The following is a 25,191-nucleotide window of genomic DNA, read 5'->3' as shown; positions in this document are numbered from 1 at the left end:
AAGACACTGTCATGAACTAAACTTTAAAACAAATTAAAAACGCATTGTTCACATATATAATATACCGTATTTATTGAATGAAGTTATTTTCTTTCTTCATTTTTCTTTATAGACTACCAGGTTTTTAACTCAGATTTTTTTTTCACACATAAATCTAATTATACTAGTTAAAATTGTAGCTTATTTCACATAAAAATATTTAAACACAACATACAAACCAATCAATAAAGTAAACCTATATAATCCAAGAAGTTAAAACAATTATCAAATAAATAAATACAGAGATTAATTGAATTTAATGTTTAAGAAATCTTCAAGACACTAATATTAATATTTTAACTGGGTTGACTTAATTCTTTGATTTAGTAAGATGAAAATGATTGCCACGCATATCTTGCATATTCTCACGGAGAAAAAAAAGACTTCGTCACAGATTATTTAACAAAGTTAACTTTCCTATTGTGACGTAAAAAACACTATCTAGTCCGGCACATGCTGCCCACACTTCTGTGCTCCAGATAATAGAGTTGATATCTTTCCACGCAACATTCACCCTCCCAGTTGGTCCAATCTTGGGGTGACAACCATGATACGAGCTTCAAGCGTGTGTGCTCTTAAATCCTTGATGTCATCACTGTCAGGGGGGGCCGCAGAGAGAAACAAAAACAAAAGAGTGGAAAAGACCCATCGCCCAAGATGATGTCATGGCGTCTGTTTAGTTGAACAATTTCAACAGATTCTAAATTACAAAGAGGTAATACAAGAGGCCGTGTGATTGGTCAGAGCTTTAATGAAAAGAATATGGTTAAAGAGTTATGCAGAGATTGGAAAAAGTCAATATCGAAATAAAATTAGATTTTATCTGATAGTCAATAAGAACCTGCACCTGCCAAGTCCTTTCTGGTTGGTTATGTGAGCTCCTAATTTCTGTACTAGTTTGGTTCCCTATGATTTGATCTCATATAAGCCTATTTTGAGAATGATCCCAAGGTGGGTGGAATCAGCTCGTGTTTGCCTGGAAGTATTCGTAGGTGTGTCGGAAGCTCGAACTGATTAGTATGTACTCCTAAGGCGTATCTTTAATCATTAGCTAAATTGTTCAATATCGCATCAAAACGTTAACGGAAACATTCCATTCCACAGACTTTGCTTGGCAACAAATTCATCTAAAATATATCTAAAGGTCCGATCTGACGTAGCTATACTTTTTCACTGAACTCATGTTGGACACGAACAGGGCAAAAAAAATAAATTATATTAACAGAAGGTATTATTTCACACAAATATTTCACAGTTTTTAAAATCAATGGTCTTGTACTGTTGCTATGCACAAATGTTGTTTGACATAAACCTTTATGAGCTCTGTTGTAAACTTGGACACTGAAAAGCTTTGATGGCCACATCAGCAAGGGCATCCTTTTAACAACCTAGGAGGTGCGTTACAATAAAAAGCAATAAACAATTTCAATCCGCTATCTTGATGTCATAAATCTCAATGGAAAGTTGAAATGAGTTTTGGTTTATCGCTACGAAACCATATAGAAACTGATACTTTGTTGAAGTTATAACCCATAAATTGTGGAATTGATTTATGTGATATAAACATAGAGTAACTAATTTAACTTCACATGAGGTGAACAAGCTAAAGACGCTCATGCTGAGTAGTAATAAATGTAGCCTCTCTTCTCTTTAGAGGCATAATAAAAGCGGTTTGCTCTGATAAAAAAAACTTGTCTCTAGTTTCAGGTGGTCTGGTCGAGTTTAGAAGGGAAATCATTACAGTTTTACAACTAACATTCCCTCTTGAACGCTCATGAGCTTTAGCAGCAGTTCCGTTAACATCTGCTGACCTCTGGTGGTTTGTGTGGTGCACTACAGCAAGACAGACTACAGCAAATAAAGATTATCCATAAAATGACACTTTTTTTTAATGATTATTATTTTCATTTTATTTATTTTTCTGTCTATGGTGTATGAACCCTAGTGTGACATCAGCTTAAAGCAGGAAAAAGCAGTCAACATGGTTCTCAGTCTATAAAAGGTGGACTGTTCAGTTTGGAAACGAGATTAAGATGAGAAAGGTGAAACGAGAGATCAACTGACTTATCAGCGTCTTCAATCGCTCATCATCAGGATGGTGGCGAGAGAGCTGAGAAGGACAGAACTTTAAAATGTCTTGTTGATCTACTTCTTGTCAATCACCAATACATAGCACTAGTGAATTAAGTTTATGAAGTTTCCATTGTTTTCACTTGAGATAGTTGGGAAGCTAAGGCATTCAAAAGACACTCAAATTAGAACCTTTTCTCTCAGCATTAGGAGAAGCCTATTGAAATACCTTGTATACCAGATCTGGGAAAAGTGCGGCCCTTTCACTGTATTTTTGCGGCCCTCGTAATGTCAAAGTATGACCATGTATAAATGGTTCTAATGCATTAACAAATGTATTTTGTATTTATTATTAATTTACATTTTCACATAAAACTTTCCTCCTCTTTTGTGTGTAATTTTTTTGTGTATATATTAATTCCTCAAAACATATATTTTTAAGTTAATTGAAGAAATGTTTTGAAAAAAACTCATCTATACAAGAATAAAATAGTAGCTTATTCAGCTTAATAAACGTCATGGCCTAATGACGCATGTCCTTTCTTTTTTTTAGGGATTTTTCGTCTTTCTTTTTGCTTGACGACCCCTAACAACATTCACAGAATTTAATTGAGGCCCTTGAAGAATTTTAATTGCCCACCCCTGTTGTATACCTTGTGTCAAAAGGAAGCCTGGACCTCTTCACTTTAACTGCTTCCCCCTCTACCATGTGTCAGATAAATAGAAAAAAAACAATGTGAATGTTGAACTATGAGAGTATAAATACTACACCAATGATTTTTTTTTTGTTCAAGAAAAAAAAAGAAAAAATACAAGCCAACTTAGCTGTCCTTGGAAACTTTATTGAGGTTGTCAAGGACAACATATATACATTTGTACAATTTTCAGGTGAAATTTTGTAATAAATATGATACAAATTAAAATAATAACTTCAAGAACAAATCTTTGGAAGAAGCTTTTCTTTAGCAAATATTCATTTTTTTAAGTAAACAATGAAATAGATTCACTTGTGCATGGCGGTTGCGATGCATGATTTAGGACTTATTCTGTATCAAAAAATGATCAAATTTAACAAACTACAATTTGTCCATTTTAAGAAACACTGATCACATAAAGCTTAACTTTCAGAGCCAAAACGTTGTCTGAACTAAGCAGTTTAGCAACAAACAAGCAGCAAGAAATAACAACCCAAAGTTCAGCTACAAGGCAAAAACTCAAATAACATTTCAGGCTAACCTTACACACCCATTTTATACACAGTATATTTAACACCCCACAGGCTCCAGAGGGTCGGCCCGTATCCTCTATTTCAGGACCTTTTCCCCCCTGTTGGGGGAATGCTAGGGGGGTGTTTGTGGTAGTAGACTGATGGAGTTGTGTTGGGACTTGCAGTCATCCCCGTAGGATCATAATACATGCTCTCCAGATAGCCCTGGTCCAGTGTTGGGTGATTCTGATTCTCTGGCTTAGAGGCTGGACCAGAGGAATTCCTGTAGTTGACACTTTGGCTGTTTGGATTCATTGCAGTTGCAGCAGAGGCTTCTGGATATCTAGGCGGATGAATTTGAGTCTGGGGATGGGGTGGGGGAGGAGGTGCTGTATATGGCATGTACTGCGAAGACGGGGCATACATGTTTGGATTGTGCATGGATGGATAAGGGGCGGCTGAGGGAGGGTACAAGCCCGAGTGAGACATCGCCTGCTGTGGTATGACCACTTCAACATATTGACCTGTCTCTGGATCAAACAACATTTTTCGAAGTGGCTGCATTGGAACCTCAATATAAAAATACTTTCCAGTTTCAGGATCAAGAAGCACTCTTCGAGGTGCATGTCCATAGCTGCTCTCTGAGTACAAACTGGAATTGTCACCCCCGTAATCAGAACCATAGGAGTGTCCAAGACTTTGAGGGCCACAAAGATATTGGGGATCTAATGGTGGGAGGGAAGGAGAATGACCGTGGCCTGTATCACTGTAAGGTGCTCCAGATATTACTGAAGACTGTTGATGGGGAGATCTGTGGACATAGTGGCGTCGAGGATCCATGGGTGGCATTGGACGGTCAGTTGGCATAATTGAGGCCTGTGGAGGAAAGCTGGGAGGCTGGTACATGGTCGCTGACTGAGTTGGACCAAGTGGACTTGATTTTGGTGATGAGCTGGCCTGAAAGCCAATGGGCTGAGGGTCTCCTCTGTACTGGTGTGTTCGAGGAGGGGCTTGAGTTATTTGATAGGGGAGAATTTGACCAGGGGAGTGTGAAGGTGCAGGTGGTGTAAGGTTATGGGGGCTGCGATGGTGTGTTGGAGGGGCGGGTCCTGGGTGGTGAGGGCAACTGGTGGTGCATGAACATGGAGGAGGGCGTGAGGATGTCTGGAAGCGATTGAACCTCCTTGGGGTTAAATCTGGTAACATGAGGGGACTAAAGCTTTCCCTTTCATCGTAGCTTGGTGGATCACCAGAGGAATAGTAATGGTGGTCATCTATTCTTTTGGGTCGTTCAGACGACAAAGATCTTCGTAACTGCTGCTGTGGGTATCTAGGGGCTTGTGATGTAGGCTGTTTAGGAGTGTCTGAAGTTAGAGACTCATTTGAGTATACACTTTTGGGATACTGAAGTGGGGGTTCTGGATCAAAAACACCAAGTTGGCTTTCTTTTCTAACAGGGGCTGAAGGGTGTTCAGGGGTTTGGTCTTCCATTAGATCAACTGAACCTGTTGCAGCTGAAAATTTGTTTTGGCCAGTGGTTGATTCAGAAGTTGGAGGTAAAGCACTTGACGATTTGGTAGATCTTGAACTTTGAGGTGGAAGCCCTGAAGAGTCTGGCCCATTTGTGTCAGAAGGTCCTTCTGTGTCTTGTTGGCGTGCAACATTACACGTGGTACTAACAGCCTTTTTGCTTGTAGGAGGTTTGAGGCTGGATACAGCAGAAACTGCAAGTTTCCTTGTATAACTTTGTGTTGGCATTGACTCATTGCTGATTTTCCTGTAGATTGTTGGCGAGGAAACCACTATAGTTTGAGACCTCTCCTCACCTTGGGATTTAGTGTTGTTGATCGGCTTGTTTGCTTCATTTGTAAAGGCCCCTAAATCGGCAGGTTTAAATTTGCAGGTTGGTTTTGGTGGTACGATTGGCTTCTGTGAAGTTTTAGCAATTGATTTGACTTCAATCGTCTGCGGTCTATTGCTTTTGATGTTGGTGGTCATTTCCTGTTTGTGGGATTCATTGGACAGGGATTTAACCTCAATAGGTTGCTGTCGAACTTTTCTTGGCGATCTCGGAGGAAAACTTGAATCCTGCTTTTTTACCTCTTCAAAATCATCTTGCTTCTTCTGTTTGATCTGGGTTCCCTCATCTGCTTCCCCCTCCTTCAACTTTGCTGTGCCTGAGTTGTCATACGTTTCTGGCGAACTAGTTGAGTTATCTTTTTGGGACTTATCTGAAGTCACAGTTGGTTGAAGTGGGATCTCCAAGCAGTTCACATGTTTAGGTAGGACCCCTTTACCTCCTTCTACATCTGACCCATTTCCAACCACTGCTCCAATGTCGGCTTGGTAACCCTTTTCCTTCAATAACATTGAAACTGAGTGACCACTACCTGAGGTTGTTGGTAGCATATCTGAAAATCTTTGTGAATTTGTAACCTCTTTCTCTTGCTCTGGTGATGGGGATACTTTTGTTTTATTTGAGCCATCTCTTATCAGAACCACGGCTGTGGAGACCTCTCTTTCCTTACTTGGCTGCTTGGGAATAGATCCAAGCAAAGGGGTCTTCTTGTTTCCATGAGATTTAGCATCATTAAAGTCCTCCTTGTTGGACATTTTAGATCCGTCAGTATTGGTGATGCTGCCTTTTGCACCAACATCACCTTGACATGACTTGGCAGGTATTGTACCTATCCCTGTGAGGTTGTTTTTTAGCGTTTCAGTGGTTTGTGCTCCCTCTTTTTGCTCCCTTTTATCAAGTGTTTTATCTTTGTTACCTTTCAAGCAAACTGCTCTGCATTGTATTTGCAGGTGTGAGTGTGGCTTTCCTTCACGCTTAATAGCTTGAGATAATATTAGTGGTGTTTGTTCAATAACACCAAGTTTCTCTTTTCTCTCATTTTCATTGGTTGACTTCTGCCGCTTTTCCCCCTTTAACTCGCTGCTAATCTTTCCTTCATTTTCAGTTGTTTCTCTACGGTCATCATTAAAATATTCACTTACTTCTGGTGGTATTAAAGAGCTGGTTGCCTTGAATGAAAGGTTATACGTATTTTTGACAAGTCTACGGACGTCTCTTACTTTGTGGATTGGCGTTTTTGCTTTCTTTTCTCTGTCCACAGCATTCGGATCAACATCCATCTCCGCTTTGTTGTTCTCTTCCTCAAAAGACATGTCTTTTGAAACATCCTCGAGTTTGATTTCTGTCTCTGGTGTGAGACGGACATTAAGGGATGTTTTCCTTTTTGCTGCACTCTTCTGGGATTTTGACAAACATGGACTTTTGCCACCTTGTTGTTTGTGGTCCTCTCCGTTTTCATTATCTTGGTCTCTCTTATCCCGTGTAGGTTGCATAAGAGCATCTCCAGTGGCAGAAAAATGTGTTGAGTCATCACCTTTAGCTTCCATCAGGTGTTTACTGCTGTTGGGTAAATCTTCTATTTCAGCTCCTGACTTTTCATTTATGTGTGGAATTTTAGGTCCCAATGCTAGATCCAAAAAGGGTTCTGAGTTCTTCGATAGGGTCGAGCTTCTGTTGCTTCTGTTGCTTCTGTTGCTTCTGTTGCTTCTGTTGCTTCTGTTGCTTCCAGTTGAACTTGGTCTGTCACTGGAAATTCCTCCAGAGGTCTTTGAGGTTTGGACTTCATGAGTTCTGTATTCTCCTCTTAAATCTTCACATGAGAGATTGTCATCTGAGTGTAACAATGAAGTCTCCTTAAATGATGACCCTGCACTCACTAGCAATGGGGTCTTACTGTCTGGACTTGAAGCTCTCTCCAACTCTTCATTGGGTTGCTGATCAAAGTCTTGCATTTTCTTTGACAAAACATTTTTAATCAAGCAAGTGGCCATCTTTGACTTGGTGTAAGTTTCATCCGGTGATGTAGAGTCTTTAAGTTGGTTGTGCCTGTGAGTTTGGGGTTCGGTATTGTGTCCAGAAAGGAAAAAGTCCTGCCTCCCCATTGGTGTGGTGTGTTGCCTCAATAATAACTCTTGACTGACAGGCATACTTCTTTCACTGCTTTCATCCTGCCCCTCCTCCTCTCTACTCTCCTTTCTCTTCAGTTGGATCTGTCTTTTAGGCACGCCTCTTCTTTTCTTTCTTGAGTCCTCTCGTTCCATTGCGACATCTATGCACTCAAAGCTTCCCATCTCATAGCGCCTGGATGATTCCAGTCCATCTGAGCAGTGAAGAAGCGGTTGCTGGAAAGAAAAGTCATCATATTCCAAGTTCGAACCAGTGCCACTGAAGTCAGCATAGGCCAAGCTGGCAGCATTGACCCCAGCTGGGCTTTCTTGAGTGGATGGTTGTGAGATGTTAGTTGAGGAGCGGTGGCTGGAATTGTACATATCAAGATAATCTACTTCGGGGCTTGAAAGGCTACTAAAAGCCACGTCTGTGAGCCAATTCACCTCACTATCAGCGTCATCAAATTCACTCCCCATACTGGAGCTGGAACTCTGAGAGGGTCTACTTGTCACTTCTTGAGGGCTGTCCTTGCCAAGAAGTCCAGGAGGATTGAGTCGTCTGCCCGGACAACCAACCTTGGTATCTTGCTGGGGAGCAGATCTGTGTAGATTCTGTTGTTGCTGGAGCTGTCTGGTGGCAAGCAAACTCTCTGCGTAGGAATGCGCTGTTGGCAGCCTCTGACGGGTCTCTCTGCTTGTGAGGGCTGTCTTTCTACTTGCAAACCCTTTTCTATTCCTGGCATTGAATGACAGGTCAACCTGTTCCCCTCTGTAACCCATGTGTCCCTGCCACTCCTCCCCCTTTTTAAGCTCCTTCCCCTCCCTCTTTGTTTCTCTTTTCATCTCCCCTTGACTCACTCCAACTGTCTCTCCCATGTCCTCCAGTTGCAACTTCCTCTCCCTTTCAAATTGCCTCTCAAGTCTTACCCACTGTGGATGGCTATTACAGCCAGCAGGATTTTCTCCATAGGACTCAGGTGTCTTTGGACGACTGCTCTGTATGGATGCTTCGGCACCTGTGCACCTACTGTTCTGCCATTGTCTATATGGCTTTTCTGGCGCAATAATATGTACAGGAGTAAATCGGGTGATTGGGGGGGAGGGCGTTCTTCTTCTGTTAACATGGTGAGCCATATCCTCAGGAGAACTTGATATTTCACATTGAAATTTAGGGGACGTTTGCATAAGAGAATTCTTAGTCACACAGTTGGAAACGGGATCGTTTACAGGTTTTAATGGGTAACTTATGAAAGGAGGCAGTTGGTTTCCCAATATTTGTACAGTTTTTTCTGGTTTAGCCTTATGGGCCGTTAAATGTTCTCTTTCGCAGAATTGTAGGTCAGGCTGGGTGTCACTTGAATGTTTGGTAGGAGAGTCTTTTGGGATATTAAGGGGGGAAGAATGTATCTTGTTTCCAGATGAAGATCTTAAAATAGTATCTTGGTGAGCATTTGTTTGCGTCTGTGTTAACTGCTCCTCCGTATTAAATGATCTCTTAGACTCCTCCTCTGAAGATGGTTCAGATGACTGAACAACTGGAACTGCATAAAGTTCTTCTATGTCAAAGGATTTTTCTTTAAGGTCTATTCCAATTACAGGTGAAACACAGGTTTCTACAGTGTTTTCAGTGATATGTTCTTCAGTTATCTGTTGAATTTCTTTTAATCTTGTACTTTGAGATAAACAAGTATTAGAAGGGTCTGGGCTTGACTCTCTGGAAATTTTCTTTAGTCGATGATCTCTGTGTGTGGGAGAAGACACAAGAGGCGATTGCTCTCTACTGTTGAGCTGAGCTAAAGGGCTTCCCTTTGTGTTGAATGGGGACGACGGATTTTTTGGCTCAGGTGAATTTTCAAGTTGAGGGGAAGGTGTCTGGTACGTAAATAAATGTGAGAGTGCTTCTTCAGAGTGAGAGTTGTATGATGAAACAGTCCGCTCTGATAAACTGTGTATGCTGCTTCTATCTAGGGATGCTGGCGATAGTGTTCCATCATCAGAAGACTGCTGTGTATTGTCAAATTCTCGAGTAGAGAAATTATCCAGCTCTGGAAAGGCAGGGCTGTCTCTGTCCTCTGGTTGGATAACAGAGTAGGAAATCCCAGTGATATGTGGAGACGAATTGAAAATCCTTGAGCGTTCACTTTCAAAATGAGGCTGTACGAAAGGCAGGTCTGGGTTAATTTCTCTGTCAAAGACTTCCGGTGATGAAGATGTTATCCTTATTTCTGGTGAAGGGTTAGGAAAATCCTGTTCCTTGGGACTGCAGTGGCCTTTAATTTCAGGTGATGGAGACAAACTATTATGAGTCAAAAAGGGTTGGTTTCTGCGGTCTGAAGATGACAAGATATCGTTATTTTCAGAAAGGCAACGAGGGGAGGGGGATTTTTCCCCTGGAGAGAAATTACTTGGGATTTCGACAGAGGGGTAAATATCTTTAATTCCAGGAGAGACACTGCTATGCCACGGAGCAGGAGAAGAGTTCAATGAAGTCACAGGAGAAGGGGGCGTATACCGTGGAGCAGGTGTAGAGTGAGTACTGGTAACAGGCAAATCCAAGTTGTTTTCAGAAGATGTTCTAGAGTGAGAAGTCAAATCTTGATCGTGGGAAGAACTTTCTGTTTCAGGCGTTGAGCCTCTGCTAAAGAGATCAGGGAGAGAAACCCTTCCACTTGGCTCAGGAGTTGTAGAAGACCCTTGAGGTGTGATCAATCCGTCTCTTGATTCTGACCAGGCCTCTGAATGTTCTGATGAAGGTAAAGGACTTGGTAGATGCCCTAAGACTTCCTCAGCTGACAGTTTTATGTCAATAGTAGATCCAATCGAAGTAAACTGATTTGGAGAATTGTTGATTTCGTTACTGGTAGTAACTCTTGGCTCAGGTGAGACACAGATCGCTGTGATGTCTTGAATTGTTGTAATTGTTGGACTAGTATTTCCAGTTGCCAAAGGGCTTTGACTAAAGTGACTGTTTGGTCTTTTCGCAAGTGTCTCTTCTTCACTCTCTGATTGAGTTGGCACTGAAAATGGAAATGATGGAGACTCTCTTTTTTCAACTGAAGATGAAGATAATGATGAAAGTGTCCTTGCTGAACTGGGGCAGGGTGAGCAGTTGTGTCCAGGAGGGGGGGTCCTCTCACCACAAATAGACCCTGTGTCTCCACTAAGAGAGGAGGGTGTACTTATCTTTTGGTATGGTGATTTTCTATTCGTATTAGTAACTCCTTCTTCTACAACTTCTTGTTGTTCTGAGATCATTCCATTTTCCTCGGTCAGTCCCAACACTGGAGAAGGTCGATCCAGATGCCCCTCGGTTGATTTATCAAACCCTTCCTCGCCTTCAATTGAGCCTGGTGCAGTATGGTAAGAGCCTGAAGAATTGTTCAGCTCGTCCAATGGCGATGAAACTACAGAGTGTCCGTCTACATCAATCTGGGAAGGGACGAAAGATTCTGCTGCTGGGCTGCTCGGTAATGAGGGTGACTCACAATCATCCCCGAAAATGTCACACAGACAGGTGGTCTCAGAGATCACGCTCTGTTGGTTGGAATTGTTGATGATGTCAAATATTTCAACGTGGTTCGGGGTCCCGTCACGGCGACACACAGGAACGTTGCGGGGTGCACTGCGAAGAAAGGAGTAGCTTTCCCCCTGGAGAGTCCAGCTGTCCATCACTAGTCCACAATCTCTAGAGAATCCCTATGGTCCGTCCAGATTGACCAAAAAGTCTGAAGTCAATTTATGCCTGAAATAGAAAAGGGACACATGGCGTTTTAATGTCTCTCACTAACCTTAGAATTCATATTTGATGTTGAAAAGTAAAACAAGCAACAGAAGTACTAGTATGACTTTTATCTCCATAAACATTAATTCCGAGACATACTGTATGTCATGTATTGATATTTGTGACTAGGAAACCCATTGATTGGTAAGCATGGTCTGCATTGTCGGACAGCAAAAAATAACTTTGAATGAAAGTTTATTCAGAATTTTTTAAGGCATGACGAATACAGTACCTTTAGTCGATGGTTATGCTTTCCTCAGAAAAGAGACTTCTTCTCGGTTGCAGAGGTGCAACACATCAAGTACATCCAGATCATATGTAGAGCCCTTACAGTCCTGGAACTGATGTAAATCCAGATGTCACGGTGAAGCATGGGGAGCCCCGCTGGTGGGACCATTGAAAGCAGTAGCTTGGATGGAAAGTGCAAAAATGGTCATCTCCTCAGAGCATGTCTCATCCTTTCACGATGCCATCTCTTGTTTTCTGCCCCTCCCTTTCTCAGATAGCCTCTGAGAAAGTGGCTTGCTAGATCTAACCTAGGTGCTTTTTCTTCTCCCGGCAGAGACTCTGACAGGCATTGGCTTTCCTTTGAGAGACAGGCTGGGGTGCAACATGGGGTGGCTGTGGGGTTATAGTTAGCAGCAGGTGCTGATCCAGCCCGGACAGAAGAGTGTGCTTGGAATCTGACACTTATAGCCAGCTCGGTCACAGGGATCCTCTATATATAGACCCATACTATCAGAGGTAGATAGCTTTAGCTGTTTGTATTGGCAACCTGGATCATCATACAACCTCAATGTCATTATCTTAACCTATATCGAGTACAAGATCGTACACTCACCAGAGGTACCTTTTTATTTATTGCATCTGGCGTACAGTTTGGAGAGGGGACAACAAGTCAAAGGTTAATATAGACCACCCACCTTTGACAGCTCAAATGAACCTCTCTCATATGCTTCAAGTAACCACACCAAACCTGCATGACATCTGTAAATCTTTTCACTCTGACTAAATTATGTTTTTAATATATGAAACTAGCATCTTTTTCTAGTGCTCTTCAACTGACATGACATGGTTTCATGGATTAAAGTTTCGATAACCCTGCTGTCCCTAGTCTAATGACCTACAGGATTACCAGCAATACCTCGAAAGTATGTCATTAAAAGCAGGCATGACAAAATTTTGAACACCCTCTTGAATATATTAATGCATATAAACCCTTTCTTGTGCAGTTGGGCACAGCTTTAATAAAGTGTTAAACACCTGAGTATATTCAATTATTAATTTTCTTTTGTATGACATTTATGCTAACTCCAATATGTGCTGCAGTAATAGGATAAGCTTGTTATCAGATGGTAAAAAATCCCAGCTTTAAAGAGCAGAAGAAGAATCTCCATGGTGAGAGACACAAAGCAGACAAGTGGACTCAGGGGGAAAGAATGATGAACAGCAGTGGAATGGTGTTGGGTGGAGGGGGTTCTGTATTCCAAATCATTGATGTATGAGTCAGACCAGCCAATCCACTCCTCTAATACCAGACAACATACCAACAAAAAGCTCTTCGAACAATGATGCTGAATTATTGGCACTTAAATATGAGGGTTTGAACTGCCATTTAAAATTAAAATAAAAGTAATATGAAGTCGTTGTGTTGGTTCATGCTATTTAGGGGCAAGTATTTATGCAGTAAGAGTATCAACATAAGATCGCATGTCTTCTCAGCCTTTTTTAAATCAACCCAGTTTCTCTTTTAAGGATGTGCAAGGAACTCTTGGCAAGCCACAGACAGCGGAAATTAGACTTAAACTTTAAGTGTATTCCAATGAGAAAGACACTCACAAACGACTATGTTTTACAGACACATACAAGTTTAACATGTATTGGTTATTACTAGGTTGAACTAATTCACCGTAAATAAGCAAATAAGCTGCTGAATTTGCTGAAATACAACATGCACATTATTATAGATAGATAGATATAACTCTATGTGTGGTTGTTAGCATAAAAGGTTGCCTTTAGTGTTCCTTTGTTTGTTTTTTTATTATTCAAAATAGTTTTATTACAATTTACAGAAATTTCATAATGGACATTTTAGATATGTATATATTAGATGCTTTTTTTAAACCCTGAAATGCAAAATAAAATACCCAAAGAATTAGTGGTAAAATAAATTTGGATCTATATTGAAACAATAGTTCACAATTAAAACTGCAAAACATTACAAGTAATTGCGAACTATATGGACACCATTCCGCTTTCAGGTTGAGTTTTAAAATATGATTAAATATCTTATATTTTATTTAAATCCCCAACGAGTAACCTTTATTTTGAAGCGCTCGGTCTGCGCAGCCGTAGTACGACTTCTGGTGGAGTGTTTATCACTGGAAAGTGGCTAACGCTAATGTTTGCTAACTAATCATCATAGGTGAGTCGCTTTCGTCGATTATGCTCAACATTTGGCTTTTAACGCGTTGTTTCATCGTTTTACAAATGCATAACTTACCTTTTAAGTCGGTTGTCATTCCCTTTTTGTTTTTTTGGGGGGGCCTAAGCAGCTGGTAGCATTAAGTAGCTTTGAAGTGCGATGATGCTGTTTGTTAGCATTGCCTGCTAACAGCCTCCCTGTCCACTTTTACTATGTTTACTCACAGAACCGTAAAATAAATATATGTTCGGTTGGAGTTTCGTGTTCAATGGTGAGGGAATACATATCATTTTAACGTGTGTAAACAACAGGCCGCAAGCGTCCCTTCAACCCTGCCTCGGGCCTAGCTTGTTGTCAGGCAAACTTTGAATCACAGCAGGCCTCAGTGGTCAACTTTTATTTACAGAGACAGGAGGAAAACCTCCAGCGTTTTCTGTAACGTATATGCGAAATAAATGACATCGCATGTCAAGGGAACAAAGGCCAGGATATATGTACAATCTTAGTCTGGTTTCATCACAATACAAGGTCGTGTTCAATACTGGAAAGGTAACTTGTCCTGTTTATGAGAAGATAAAGGCTTTTGTAAATACCAAAAGTGCACTCGCAGTATCTCTCTGAAATACAACTTGTTTTGTCTCCTGTTTAAATTAACACGCCCAAAATGCTTATGCATCTAGAACCCTTCGTATACAGTTGTTTAAACTAGATCTTGCTTCCTATCTGAGACAGAATCTACACTTTTTCAAGTAGAAATTGAGGTACAATTGGTTCTATGCTTGTTTAAATTATATTATTTATAGATTTGGCACTCAATCCGCTTTACACTATATATCATGGTACAAACAACAACAACTGCTGTCTTATCTATAGACATAGAACATAGATTAAGATCGCTTTAGTTTTCCTCCTTGTCTCTCAACTGCTCTTCCCAGTAAACTCATTGGATTTTAAGGGATAGTTCACCCAAACTTCTCAAGGTAAATCTAATGTATGCATAGTCGTGAACTGTGACAATCAGGTTCTGCTACAAATAAGCTTAAAATAAATAATTATTTTTTGGAACAATTTCTCATGTTGATTCTTCAATACAAGAGGGACATTACATACAAGCAGTATTGAGTTATTTAAATGGTTTTGGTGTCTCTTTTTGGACGAAGAAAAGTGAGCTCCTGTATATTGATTTTTTTCTGTAACTCCAATAAGACACAACTATTAGTTGGTTAGGGATGAGTAGAAAGTGAGAGAAATTAAAAATTTTTGTGAACTATCACTTTTAAGCTGAACAACGGTTAGAAAAGTTGTCTTTGATTACTTAACACACATACATCTATCTATCAGTGTATTAACAAAATTATATGGTTTTACCTGAATAAATATTTTCCTTATATTTATAAAAAATCTTCTTAAAATGTTTTTACTAATGATGTTTTTCTTTGTCTTTGGTAGTGCATGCGTTTGAGTCTCTCATCGGAACCATGGAGCAATGTGCGTGCGTGGAGCGAGAGCTGGAGAAAGTGCTCCATCGTTTCGTAATGTATGGCCACCAGTCGGAGGAAAGACTCGACGAGCTTCTTCGCAGCGTCTGCGAAATTCGAGGACAGCTTGTTGCATTTGGTGAGGGGTCACACACACACACACACACACACACAGGAGACAATCTTGTTAATGTCTTCCATCTTAAAAGCTGTAATGTTGAGCAATGCTTTTTATGTCTTCTGGCAGGAGTTCAAGATGCAGACTTATCAGTTTTGTCCCAGACGATGGCTCAATGCTGTAAGAACATAAAAGAAACTGTGCAGATGCTCGCCTCACGACACAAAGACATCCATGGCAGTGTGTCTAAAGTGGGAAAAGCCATTGATAGGGTGAGAGAACATCATCTTTTGTGCGTGACGCTTCATTTGTTTCAACTCTCGATTTGCTTTGTGCAGAATTTTGACGCAGAAATAAGCGCAGTGGTGGCAGAGACCGTGTGGGACACTCCAGAGAGACAAAAACATCTTAGTGAAACCATCGTAGAACATCTTTACAGACAAGGCATGCTCAGTGTAGCAGAAGATCTGTGTCAGGTAAACCTTCAAATTGACATCGAGTTCTCAATAGCTAGTCTGACTTTTACTACTTTTCCCTTAAAGGAATCGGGTGTAGTTATTGATATGAGTATGAAGCAGCCTTTTCTGGAGCTCAACAGAATCCTCGAAGCTCTGAGGATGCAGGACCTCAGGCCAGCACTTGAGTAAGTCTTTTAGCTTTTTACCTCCTTATATTGATGGTAAAGAAACAATACTGTGTGGTATGTGTTTTAAACATTGTCCTAACATTTTCAGGTGGGCAGTGACGAACCGTCAGCGACTTTTGGACCTCAACAGTACGTTAGAGTTTAAACTGCACCGCTTGTACTTCATCAGTCTGCTCAGCGGAGGCATCGGTAACCAAATGCAGGCGTTGCAGTACGCCCGACACTTTCAGCCCTTCGCCTCTCAGCACCAGAGAGGTAAGAAGATGATTTTTAAATGCATATTTAGTCTTTTTTTATTGTCGACATTATTATGATGTTTCCAAAGACAAATGAGTGAGATTTGAAAATATCCTTTTTTTTTTAAAATATATTTTGATAAAGGACTGTTAAAGTTGAACATGATATGAAACTAAATATTACTGTGTTGTTCCTTTAGCATAATTGTGTGTTAAAATAATGTTTTTGACACGGCATCTAGTGAGACTTTTGCCTCCTTTTTGCAGCAAAACTTTTCCATTAACAATATTTTATTTTGTCTTTCTGGCACTCATTTTAGTTTTTCTTATTCCAAACTACATCAGGGAGAGTACAATTCTAGTGTTTAAGATGTTTAAGAGAAATTATATTTTCTATCAAGTTCCATATTTTATGTCTTGTGTGTCACATTTGTCTTTACAGAGTCCAATATTTAACTTTATGTACTGTTTTAATCGTGTTCTATGCCAATGTGTTTCACAAATATTACTTCTATGAACTTTATTGTGGTTTATAAGTGTGTTGTTTTTGGGTGCGAGCAGATATTCAGATCCTTATGGGCAGTCTGGTTTACCTGCGTCACGGCATTGATAACTCACCGTACCGGAGTCTGCTGGAGACGAATCAGTGGGCGGAGATCTGCAACATCTTCACTAGAGACGCTTGTGCTCTGCTGGGCCTCTCTGTAGAGTCTCCACTCAGTGTCAGGTGAGATGAGCAACAAGAAGTCGCATCAGATCTGTTTGTGTGTTTAACTCATGGACTCTTCCCTACCTATAGTTTTGCATCCGGCTGCATGGCCTTACCGGTTCTGATGAACATCAAGCAGGTGATCGAACAGAGGCAGTGCAGCGGCGTCTGGACACACAAGGACGAGCTGCCGGTGAGTCCAGCATTCAGTGAAAGGCGGGGGTGTCAAACTCAAATCATGCAAAAGGCCAGAATCGTGTAGCACTTTTGTTCTCAGCCAAAACAGACAAATGTTAGGTTTCCTAAACTGTACAAATGGGGGGGAAAAAAAGTCTGATTGCAAATTGGTATTTTATTTCTCCCATCAAATTTACTTTTATTTAAACTTTCTGTATGATTGTTGACAAAGATAATATCTCTAACTTATCTTAAACACTGGTACATAGTGGTGTGTATTGCCAGGGATCTGACAAGCGAGGCGTATCACCATTCAGGGTTAAAGATCGATATATTGCAATACAGTAGAAACAAATGTTTATTTTCAGTATTGTCGAGTACTTGACTATAGTGTTGCAGAATTTACAGACCACTTGACTCTAGATGAAGTCTTAACTGCTTTCATTAGTTTTGAAACCAAAATATGTCCAAACATCAGTTTTAAAAGCTGCTGGAGTTGACCGTATCCTCTCGTCCTCGGTCACCAGGGGCCTCATGTAGTATGAAAGTTTGTAGATCTTCTACTAAATGTGTCCGGAAACTGAAATCCAGAAGATGGCGCAGCACCGAAATATTTGGATGTATAAATCTGTGTGCTACACAAATTTTTCTACATTCCAATCAACGTAGAATTAATCTCAGACTTGTTCGCCCCTTTCCCCCCTCTCTGTGATCAGAGTCAACAAATTAAAAGATGAATGTCAACTGGATTAACCGTTTATATTCATTCATTTAAATATTTCTTACAGCGTAAAATAGCAGATTAAAATAATAATTATAAAATGATCGATGTTGTCTTAATAAATACAGATCATCAATTTAGTGAATGAGAACATATTAATAATTTTGTGAATAATTTAATATACACTCGTATAACTACAACAACTGTGTGTTAATTTATGATCAATATTGATCGTTAATGTAACTGTGATGTGAACATCTCAACGTGACATGCATCTGAGCAGCTGCTCCGGACGTACGCTACCTACAGACGGGAATTAACTTTTTACCGCTCTCTAGATTGAGATCGACCTCGGGAAGAAGTGCTGGTACCACTCAGTGTTCGCCTGCCCGATCCTCCGACAGCAAACCTCGGAGAGCAACCCTCCCATGAAGCTCATCTGCGGCCACGTCATCTCTAGAGACGCCCTCAACAAACTCACCAACGCTGGGAAGTGAGTGTCTTCTGCGTCTTCCTCCATGAACCTATGTATTGATAATAATAATCGTGAATCTCTTTCAGGTTGAAATGCCCGTACTGCCCGATGGAACAGAACCCGTCACACGCTAAGCAAATCTACTTTTGATGCCCTGTGGTTTCTTCTTGATTACTGGACTCTTGGCTGCCCCCCCACCCCACCCTCAGTCCTCGGACTGTCTTGTACTCATTAAGGTTTACTCCCAGCTGCAGACACCTTTTGGTTCTCATCCATTTCCACAAGTTCTAAATCCAGCCGATCTGATGCTTAAGAAAAGAAAAAATGCGTCTAGCGGGTGAAAGATTGTTGATGGAGATGAATATTGAAAATGCCTGCAGAGTCTTTTAAACATGATTATTTATGATGTATGAGTTCTGAACCTCCTTTTCTTTTCTGAAGAAGCCGTTTGAATGAATGTTTTAGGAATGCCTGAAGACTATGGGTCATTAAACACACACGCACATCCTGTGAAGGGGGTTTCTTTTCCGCAACACATCGTAACAGAGATTATTTTGACGGTGTTTGGCGAACATTGCAGATCTTTCAAAAGACGGAACATTTTGGGTGAATGTTGCGCGCAGTCGTGCGACCGTGTTTCAGTTCGAGTGCACCAGCAAGCTTCCCCCCCCCCCATGACAGAAGCCATCTTGTCTCTGTCCACATCTGTAGTAACGCAACAAAAAAAAAGGAAGAAAAAAAGTTTTTGGTTGTCAAAGAGCCTTGTGTATTATAAACCTTCACCGCTGCATATTTACCTGCTGCACAACTGAGGAACCACTAATGCGTCACCTCCACATGGTGGCGCAGACCAGTGGTCAACACATGTCAGATCATCCTGAAATATACTTTATATTCAATCATAAGAGAACCTTTAAATCCATATGCATCTCCTCAGGGCCCGACATAAGCACCATTAGCCACGCGATAGTCGTCCTCGTCGTCTATTCAACTATAAATACTCCGGAGCAGAGATTTACACCTATGTTGGGGCAGGTAGTTGTATCGATAGTTTGTACATATGATCAACTGGTGGTTGTTAGCTGTAACACAGTTGTACATACTTCCTGCTGTTTGTGGAACGTTCTGGTGTTTTTTTTTTGCCTCAGCGGTGATGTCAGCCCATTTGTTCAAGCGTTGAGTGACAACGCAACATTTTTCTTTTGGAAGTTACGTTTCAGTTCACCTACACATCTACTTTTTTTTATGTTGACAATCATTCATCACTTCTGTTACTTTCAGAAATAGACTGCAAGGGTTTCAGTTTTTTTTTTCCTGTTTTAATGTTCTGGCATTTGTGTGTGATGCAACTTTAACTGTACATATTTATCCTCTAACATGTTTCATATACTTGCATCTGGAATTAAAATAAAAATTTATACTCCAGCTAACACAGAGTCTGGTAGATCTTGCACCCACAAGGGACTTGACGTGAAAGTTTTCTTTTATTTTTAGAAATATTGGGATGTTTTGAACATGTGATTCGAGGGTAAAACAATGCTCGAAATGGCTCCCTCAAGCGGTGTCTACGGGAACTACTTGTATAATTTACAAATTAATTAAATCTGCTCCTAATTGAGAAATGAAATCCGAAACTTTCCAAGTCTTTTAAGGCTTTTGAGGAGCTCACTTTATTATACATTCACCTTTTTTACAGTGGAAAAATAAGTTGGTAATCACAGCCAAGGAGCGTATTGTGGTTTTTATTAGCTTGTAAACAAATAATTACTATTTAAATAACGTTTTCAAATGATGATCTTGGGACAAGAAAGACATTAAATGTTGCTAGTGTTCTGGCCTAAAGAAGGATTTGAAGGAATATTCATTCACTCTTATAGCTTCTTATGGCTGCTCAGTTAAAAAACAAAAACACGTGTATATAAATATAATGTATATAAAAGACAATATACTCTCAGTTGACAATGAATCAGCTTTGATGTCAGAATATGTGATTTTGATTAATTGTTTTCTGTTATATCGTTTCTTAATTATATAAGTTGTTTTGTTGGGTTTAATGGATGTTGTGTTTTTAAAAAAAGTTGAGAAATTTATCAGCTACTCCCTCATGCCTTGGACTCGATGAAACAATGTACATTTTGATAGGATCAACCCATGAGATATAGGTTGTCTTGTTTCTATAAATAAATAAGTAGAAAAACTTTATTGATAATGAAAACAAACGCGCAATACTAATGTTTCACCGCTTGAGGCCACTGTTGTAGCATGCTCACGTGTGTTGCAGGTGATACTCATAAATAACTTCCTTTTTTTTCCTCGAGTCGGAGGCAGATTTATATTTGTTTTGACGCAATAAAAGATTGGGAGGATGAAGTAGAACCGATGGCTTTCAGACCTTCATCCTCCTACTGGAGTTCAGTGTGGATCCCACTTCACTCCTCATCCTCTTCCGAGCCGTTGACGTCTATAAAAACGGGAGTTTACATAATGTTTTAAATACCAGGAGAAGGTCCGTGTGAGTCAGCCGCAGCTCATCACAATTCAGATCTAACCCCCACACTATTAAAACCGCCTTTTCGGTTTCCAAACGGACAGGATTTTTACTGGCAGCCTTGGTATTTTTGCCGTTTCCATATAAGTCTTGTTCAGCAAACATGGCTCTGATGTTTCCTGAATGCAGGAGGTGGTATGTGGGGGGAAGCCTCCGGGAGATAGCCATCCAAGGACAGACTTTTAAAAGCCACATTAGTTGTCCATTCTGTCATAAAGCTCATGTCCTTGGGGTTTATTTGCACATTACCTCGAGATTGAAGTCCTTTTAGATTCACCAGACTCATAACTGACAAACCTTAGATTCTATACTTTGAAGCTATCTCATTTGCTTATCAGTGCATGTTCAACAGAACTCTTTCCAGGCTTCTTCAGGCACGTTATCTTTCCCACGAAGGCCTGGATGTGTTCTCAAGATGTGCCTGGACAGTCTCCAGAGAAAGGTGGACGGCCTTTCAAATGTAGATTCATGATCCCTACTTATCAGGCTTAGATTGAATCGTGGTTGCATCAATCAATCGTCTTCGCATGTGTTTACTTATAGTATAGTTGCCAGATCCTGGTCACAGAATTGAAAGAAAGCAAAAACAAGTACAAATTAACTCATGCATTTTCTAATTCTAAACCAAACATTATATCTGACCATTAAAACTTTCAGGTCAATATGAATCCACTTTGATTTGCAGTCAACCTTGTTGGCGAACCATGTTTGTCCTTTAGTTTGAGAAAAATAAAAAAACACTTTTACAGAATTAATATTGGTTAAAAAAAAATACTGTTACTCTTTGTAATTATAAATAATTATTTAAAAAAAATGTTTTTTTAAGGAGTCTCAAAAATCAAAAAGGTCATTTTTATTGAAAAACTTTTCTTTTTTTTAAAAATTAGGTTGTTTTTTTTTAAATGGATAAAATCACAGCAAATTCCATAGTCCAGACTCCAGCGGATGATGTGATTTTCTTATGTTTAAAAAAGTTAAACATTTGCAACTATGTTCAATAATCAGAATCACATTTTACTGCCAAGAACAAACAGGAATGTATCTTTAGACAATAACACATTCACAGGGTCTTATGATTTTAGTACAGTGTATTGTTAATTCTCAACATGGAATCCTATTAATAGAATTATAACAATAGAGGAAACAATAAAATGTGAAGAAAGTGTTATGAAATATGACTTTCACTTTTCTTCCTGTCGTGATTTATACATTAGTTTGCTGTGAAATTGTCCAAGATAACGTTTTGTTTATTAGGTTTAAGGCTCTAAACCAGCGCTGACGCGTTTGTTTATACCAGTTTATCAACAATTAGATTCATTACCTCATCGTTATTGATCCTCCAAACGTCCACTGGAAGTCTGGAAAAACAGAAATGTGGTCCAACAGCAGTAAACCGGAGTTGATGACTTCATCACGATGCGCACTTCCACTTTATTCCACTGGTGTCGCTCGACTAGAAAATCCATGGTGTTCCTTAAAATCGCCAAAGTTACAAAAAATGCCCCAAAATTATTGGATAAAAACTCAGCAAAACCAAACTTTAGTTTGAGACGGACTATGTTAATGCAAAAAAAATTTTGTAAAATTATTAAAAGTGGTATATTTAGAAGTTACTTAAAAATGTTTTAAATCAAAAAGGTTATTAAAAAGGCCCACAAATTACCACTTTTAAAATCTGCAACAACCAAAGTTCAGTCTTGAGCAGAAGTGAACGCAAAAAAATGTTGGACATTTTGAAAATGTGATTTTCCGAAGTCCCCAAAAAATGTTGGAAAAACCTCATTTTTTCAATTGAAAAAGTTTGAAAGAAATACCCAAAAATTGACACTTCTAAAACTTAATATAAACGATACAAAACCAAAGTTCTTCTACGCAGGAAAACATTTAACAAACTCAAAGATGAAACAGCGATGAATCGCCAAATAAACATTTTTATTTTGAGAGCTCAAATATTTCAAGTCATGCTTCGAGCGATCCACTTTGGACTTTCAGGAAAACAGTGTAACAAACGGAAAATAATCAAAGGTATACATGTAGTAATGCATATAAATACCGCCTGACAAAGCCAAGTCGGAGTGAAACGCACACCCGACAATTTCTTCTTGGAAACAATTCCAAGATACTTTCCTTGAACTGCATCATTTTTCCAGAAGCTAAACCTTCATTCACTGAACAGAATCCCTTCTTAATCCTTTGGCTTCCGACAAAACTGTACATGATCCATGACTGCGACTCCAGTGAGACTCCCATGAGTTATTTACAGGAAAACATTTGGACCTTACAAACACAAGAAGACATCAGACATAGGGTTTCTGTACAAAAAGCTTCAATCAATTGGGGAAAGTTGGAATGGATTCTGGTGGGAAAAACTCCATGAGCTTATTTACGGGGAAATGAAAAGGACGGATGTTTGTTTTGGCCAAGGAATATTCACAAAGGACGGCGATAAACTGAAGGTGCTTTCACACATGTTTCACTCACGGTGCTAAATCAAACGAGACATCGTGAAGATCCACTGGATTACTCTTACGAAGTCTATTAAATGAGTGAAGTCTTAAGAGGTCCATTACTTTCTAGAGCCTAAAAAACCCTGCAGCTTACGGTGATTTCGTCTATTGAAAGTAAGAGATGGTCGTCACTGTATTCTTGTATCTGGGTTTCATCAATTTTCCTTTCACGATTTTCAGCTGTGACCGATCTACAAACTGTGATCTCGCCGGACGGTTCTTGGCTCGAGGTCTACTAAACAATGCATATCTGAACATCATCGCCAGAGACCACAACAACTTTGATCCAAGACTTGTAGGAAAACCATTGCTGTTGCTTTTGGCCCCGGGTTCCGAAAGTGTTCCCTATCCTTTCATTTACATCTCCATCTGATACTTTAAATCTATGATGTCGAAACATTTGGTTTTCGGTCGGGAACCTTCACTACGAGGTGCTAATCCTCATCCCCTTTTTTGTGGACGGAACCAAACCAAACCTCAGGATCTGCAGCAGTCACCGAACCTTCTTTCTAGAGGCTGGATTCTGGGACTTGAAATAGGGACTTATGAAAGGTATGGACGAGATATTTAACAACCAATATCCAGATGACTTCCTACAATTTGAACCGCGAAGCTAATGTAAACTAGCTAGCTAGCTGGAAAAACTGTGGCCCACCTTAAGGACATTTGGAGGTTCACACTGTCAATATAAAGGTTGAAAGTATATCAGTTCCATTGGAATATTGAACGGTAGAATTTAAAAATTCACATGTTAAAAATTGTGGTTTTTTTTAAAAGCATTTGATCTTTTGGAATTATTTCTATATTGAAAGTTTAAATGTGTTAAAAGTATACAAATCTTGCTAAAATAGTTCCACCATTTTTATATTGAATTTAAAACACATTGAATTACAATATATTGAATTGAAAATGTTTGTTTTTTTAGTTACTGGAATAAGAATATACAATTCTATGTGTATATTCTTTATTTTTTTGAAAATGTTCAAAATTTTTATTGAAAAATCCAACCTTTCAATAATCAAATTATTGAATTAAATTGATCCCTAAAGCAAATTCAACCTTTCAATATATAAATGATTAAAAAGATGATTAGATGCTTAAATAAATAAAATAAACTGAAAATTTAAATTCAACCTTTCAATATTCTTATGGAACTGACACACTTCCATATAAAGTAATTTATTTGACGACTTTCTCGAGTGTAGTTCTGGAAGGGATTTGATTTCTGTGGTTCATACCTGCATGAGCGTGTTTAGTTACCGACATCTTCACATTAGTTATGTCACATTTCAAGTACAGCGTGAGAAATGACATCTATGAATATCACTTCTGTCGCTGGTTTGGTCGTCGACAACAACTACACGTCAACCAGAGAGAGTTTGAATTGCAAAACAGGGATCATTCAAATCTCCGACGATTCTATTCTCTCGATCCAGGGCAGACTGGAGGAGCATCTGTCGTCCTCGCCCTCCTCTCGGATGCCACTCTTCAGCTCGGGCACTTCCCTCTCCAGCGTCCCCCTCCGACTCCCTCCCTGGTCCCTGTCGGACCTCAGCTGGTTCAGTTCTCTCTCCAGCTCTTCGTTGCGGTGGTACATCTCCAGGTAGCTGGCCTGCAGCTCCTTCTGGTAGCGGATGACCTTGTCTTTCTCCGTCTGCCATGTCTGCCGCTCGTCCTCGAACACCGAGGCCTGGGACTCGCTCTGGCGTCGCTCCAGCAGCAGCTCGGCTCGCAGACGTTCCTCGGTGTGACCCGAGCTCCCGCCGCCTGCTGGAGGTCACATGGTTCAACTACAGGCATGTGATGAAGTCCAAATATCCAGGAGCTCTAAACCCTGGATCCACATTCTAACTCAAAGGATCAACTAGTCACACTAAAATGAGATTTTAGTTTTCGCCATGATTTATAAATTACATTTTTATTTTAATTTGATTTTCCGATACATTTCTTTAAAAAACTCTTGATGTTAAATATTTGATTTAAAAATAAATAAATGCTACAATAAAAAACATCATCATATTTTAAGTCAGAAAAAGTTACTACAATAATAAATAAAAAAGAAAACAAAAGAGAACCATAAGTTTGTAT

The 25,191-nt window shown here is 39.7% G+C and overlaps 3 protein-coding genes across 6 annotated transcripts in view; 1 reads left to right on the top strand and 2 right to left on the bottom strand.

Annotated features, from left to right (window-relative positions):
- Positions 1 to 19,478, top strand: part of rmnd5b (required for meiotic nuclear division 5 homolog B) — a 35,474-nt gene extending 15,996 nt beyond the window's left edge. Inside the window, exons 1-10 of one of the 2 annotated variants that reach the window (XM_087799817.1) lie at positions 13,419 to 13,488; positions 14,938 to 15,105; positions 15,214 to 15,356; positions 15,423 to 15,560; positions 15,627 to 15,727; positions 15,819 to 15,985; positions 16,528 to 16,693; positions 16,766 to 16,868; positions 17,912 to 18,066; positions 18,135 to 19,478. In XM_087799817.1, the coding sequence (XP_087655943.1) occupies positions 14,967 to 15,105; positions 15,214 to 15,356; positions 15,423 to 15,560; positions 15,627 to 15,727; positions 15,819 to 15,985; positions 16,528 to 16,693; positions 16,766 to 16,868; positions 17,912 to 18,066; positions 18,135 to 18,198 (1,176 nt within the window). In that variant the 5' untranslated portion in view covers positions 13,419 to 13,488; positions 14,938 to 14,966 and the 3' untranslated portion in view covers positions 18,199 to 19,478. Of the gene's footprint in view, positions 1 to 13,418; positions 13,489 to 14,937; positions 15,106 to 15,213; positions 15,357 to 15,422; positions 15,561 to 15,626; positions 15,728 to 15,818; positions 15,986 to 16,527; positions 16,694 to 16,765; positions 16,869 to 17,911; positions 18,067 to 18,134 lie in introns of those variants that run through there. The other variant, XM_087799818.1, reaches the window with a different exon arrangement.
- Positions 3,133 to 8,125, bottom strand: LOC148071815 (uncharacterized). The gene has a single exon (XM_087799650.1). The coding sequence runs from the start codon at positions 8,123 to 8,125 to the stop codon at positions 3,419 to 3,421; it is 4,707 nt and encodes a 1,568-aa protein (XP_087655776.1). The 3' UTR covers positions 3,133 to 3,418.
- Positions 19,479 to 22,507: 3,029 nt separating the features above from the next.
- Positions 22,508 to 25,191, bottom strand: part of n4bp3 (NEDD4 binding protein 3) — a 31,658-nt gene continuing 28,974 nt past the window's right edge. For all 3 annotated transcript variants that reach the window (XM_087799804.1, XM_087799803.1, XM_087799805.1), the window contains exon 10: positions 22,508 to 24,873. In XM_087799804.1, the coding sequence (XP_087655930.1) occupies positions 24,506 to 24,873 (368 nt within the window). In that variant the 3' untranslated portion in view covers positions 22,508 to 24,505. The remainder of the gene's footprint in view (positions 24,874 to 25,191) is intronic.

The sequence above is a fragment of the Callionymus lyra genome, chromosome 9, assembly GCF_982586985.1.
Source record: "Callionymus lyra chromosome 9, fCalLyr1.hap1.1, whole genome shotgun sequence".
Taxonomy (NCBI): Eukaryota; Metazoa; Chordata; class Actinopteri; order Syngnathiformes; family Callionymidae; genus Callionymus; species Callionymus lyra.
This window is presented reverse-complemented; position numbering and strand designations above follow the sequence as displayed.

Coding starts and splice junctions, on each gene's coding strand:
- LOC148071815 (XM_087799650.1), bottom strand. CDS start 8,125: ATGAAAAGAGAAACAAAGAGGGAGGGGAAGGAGCTTAAAAAGGGGGAG.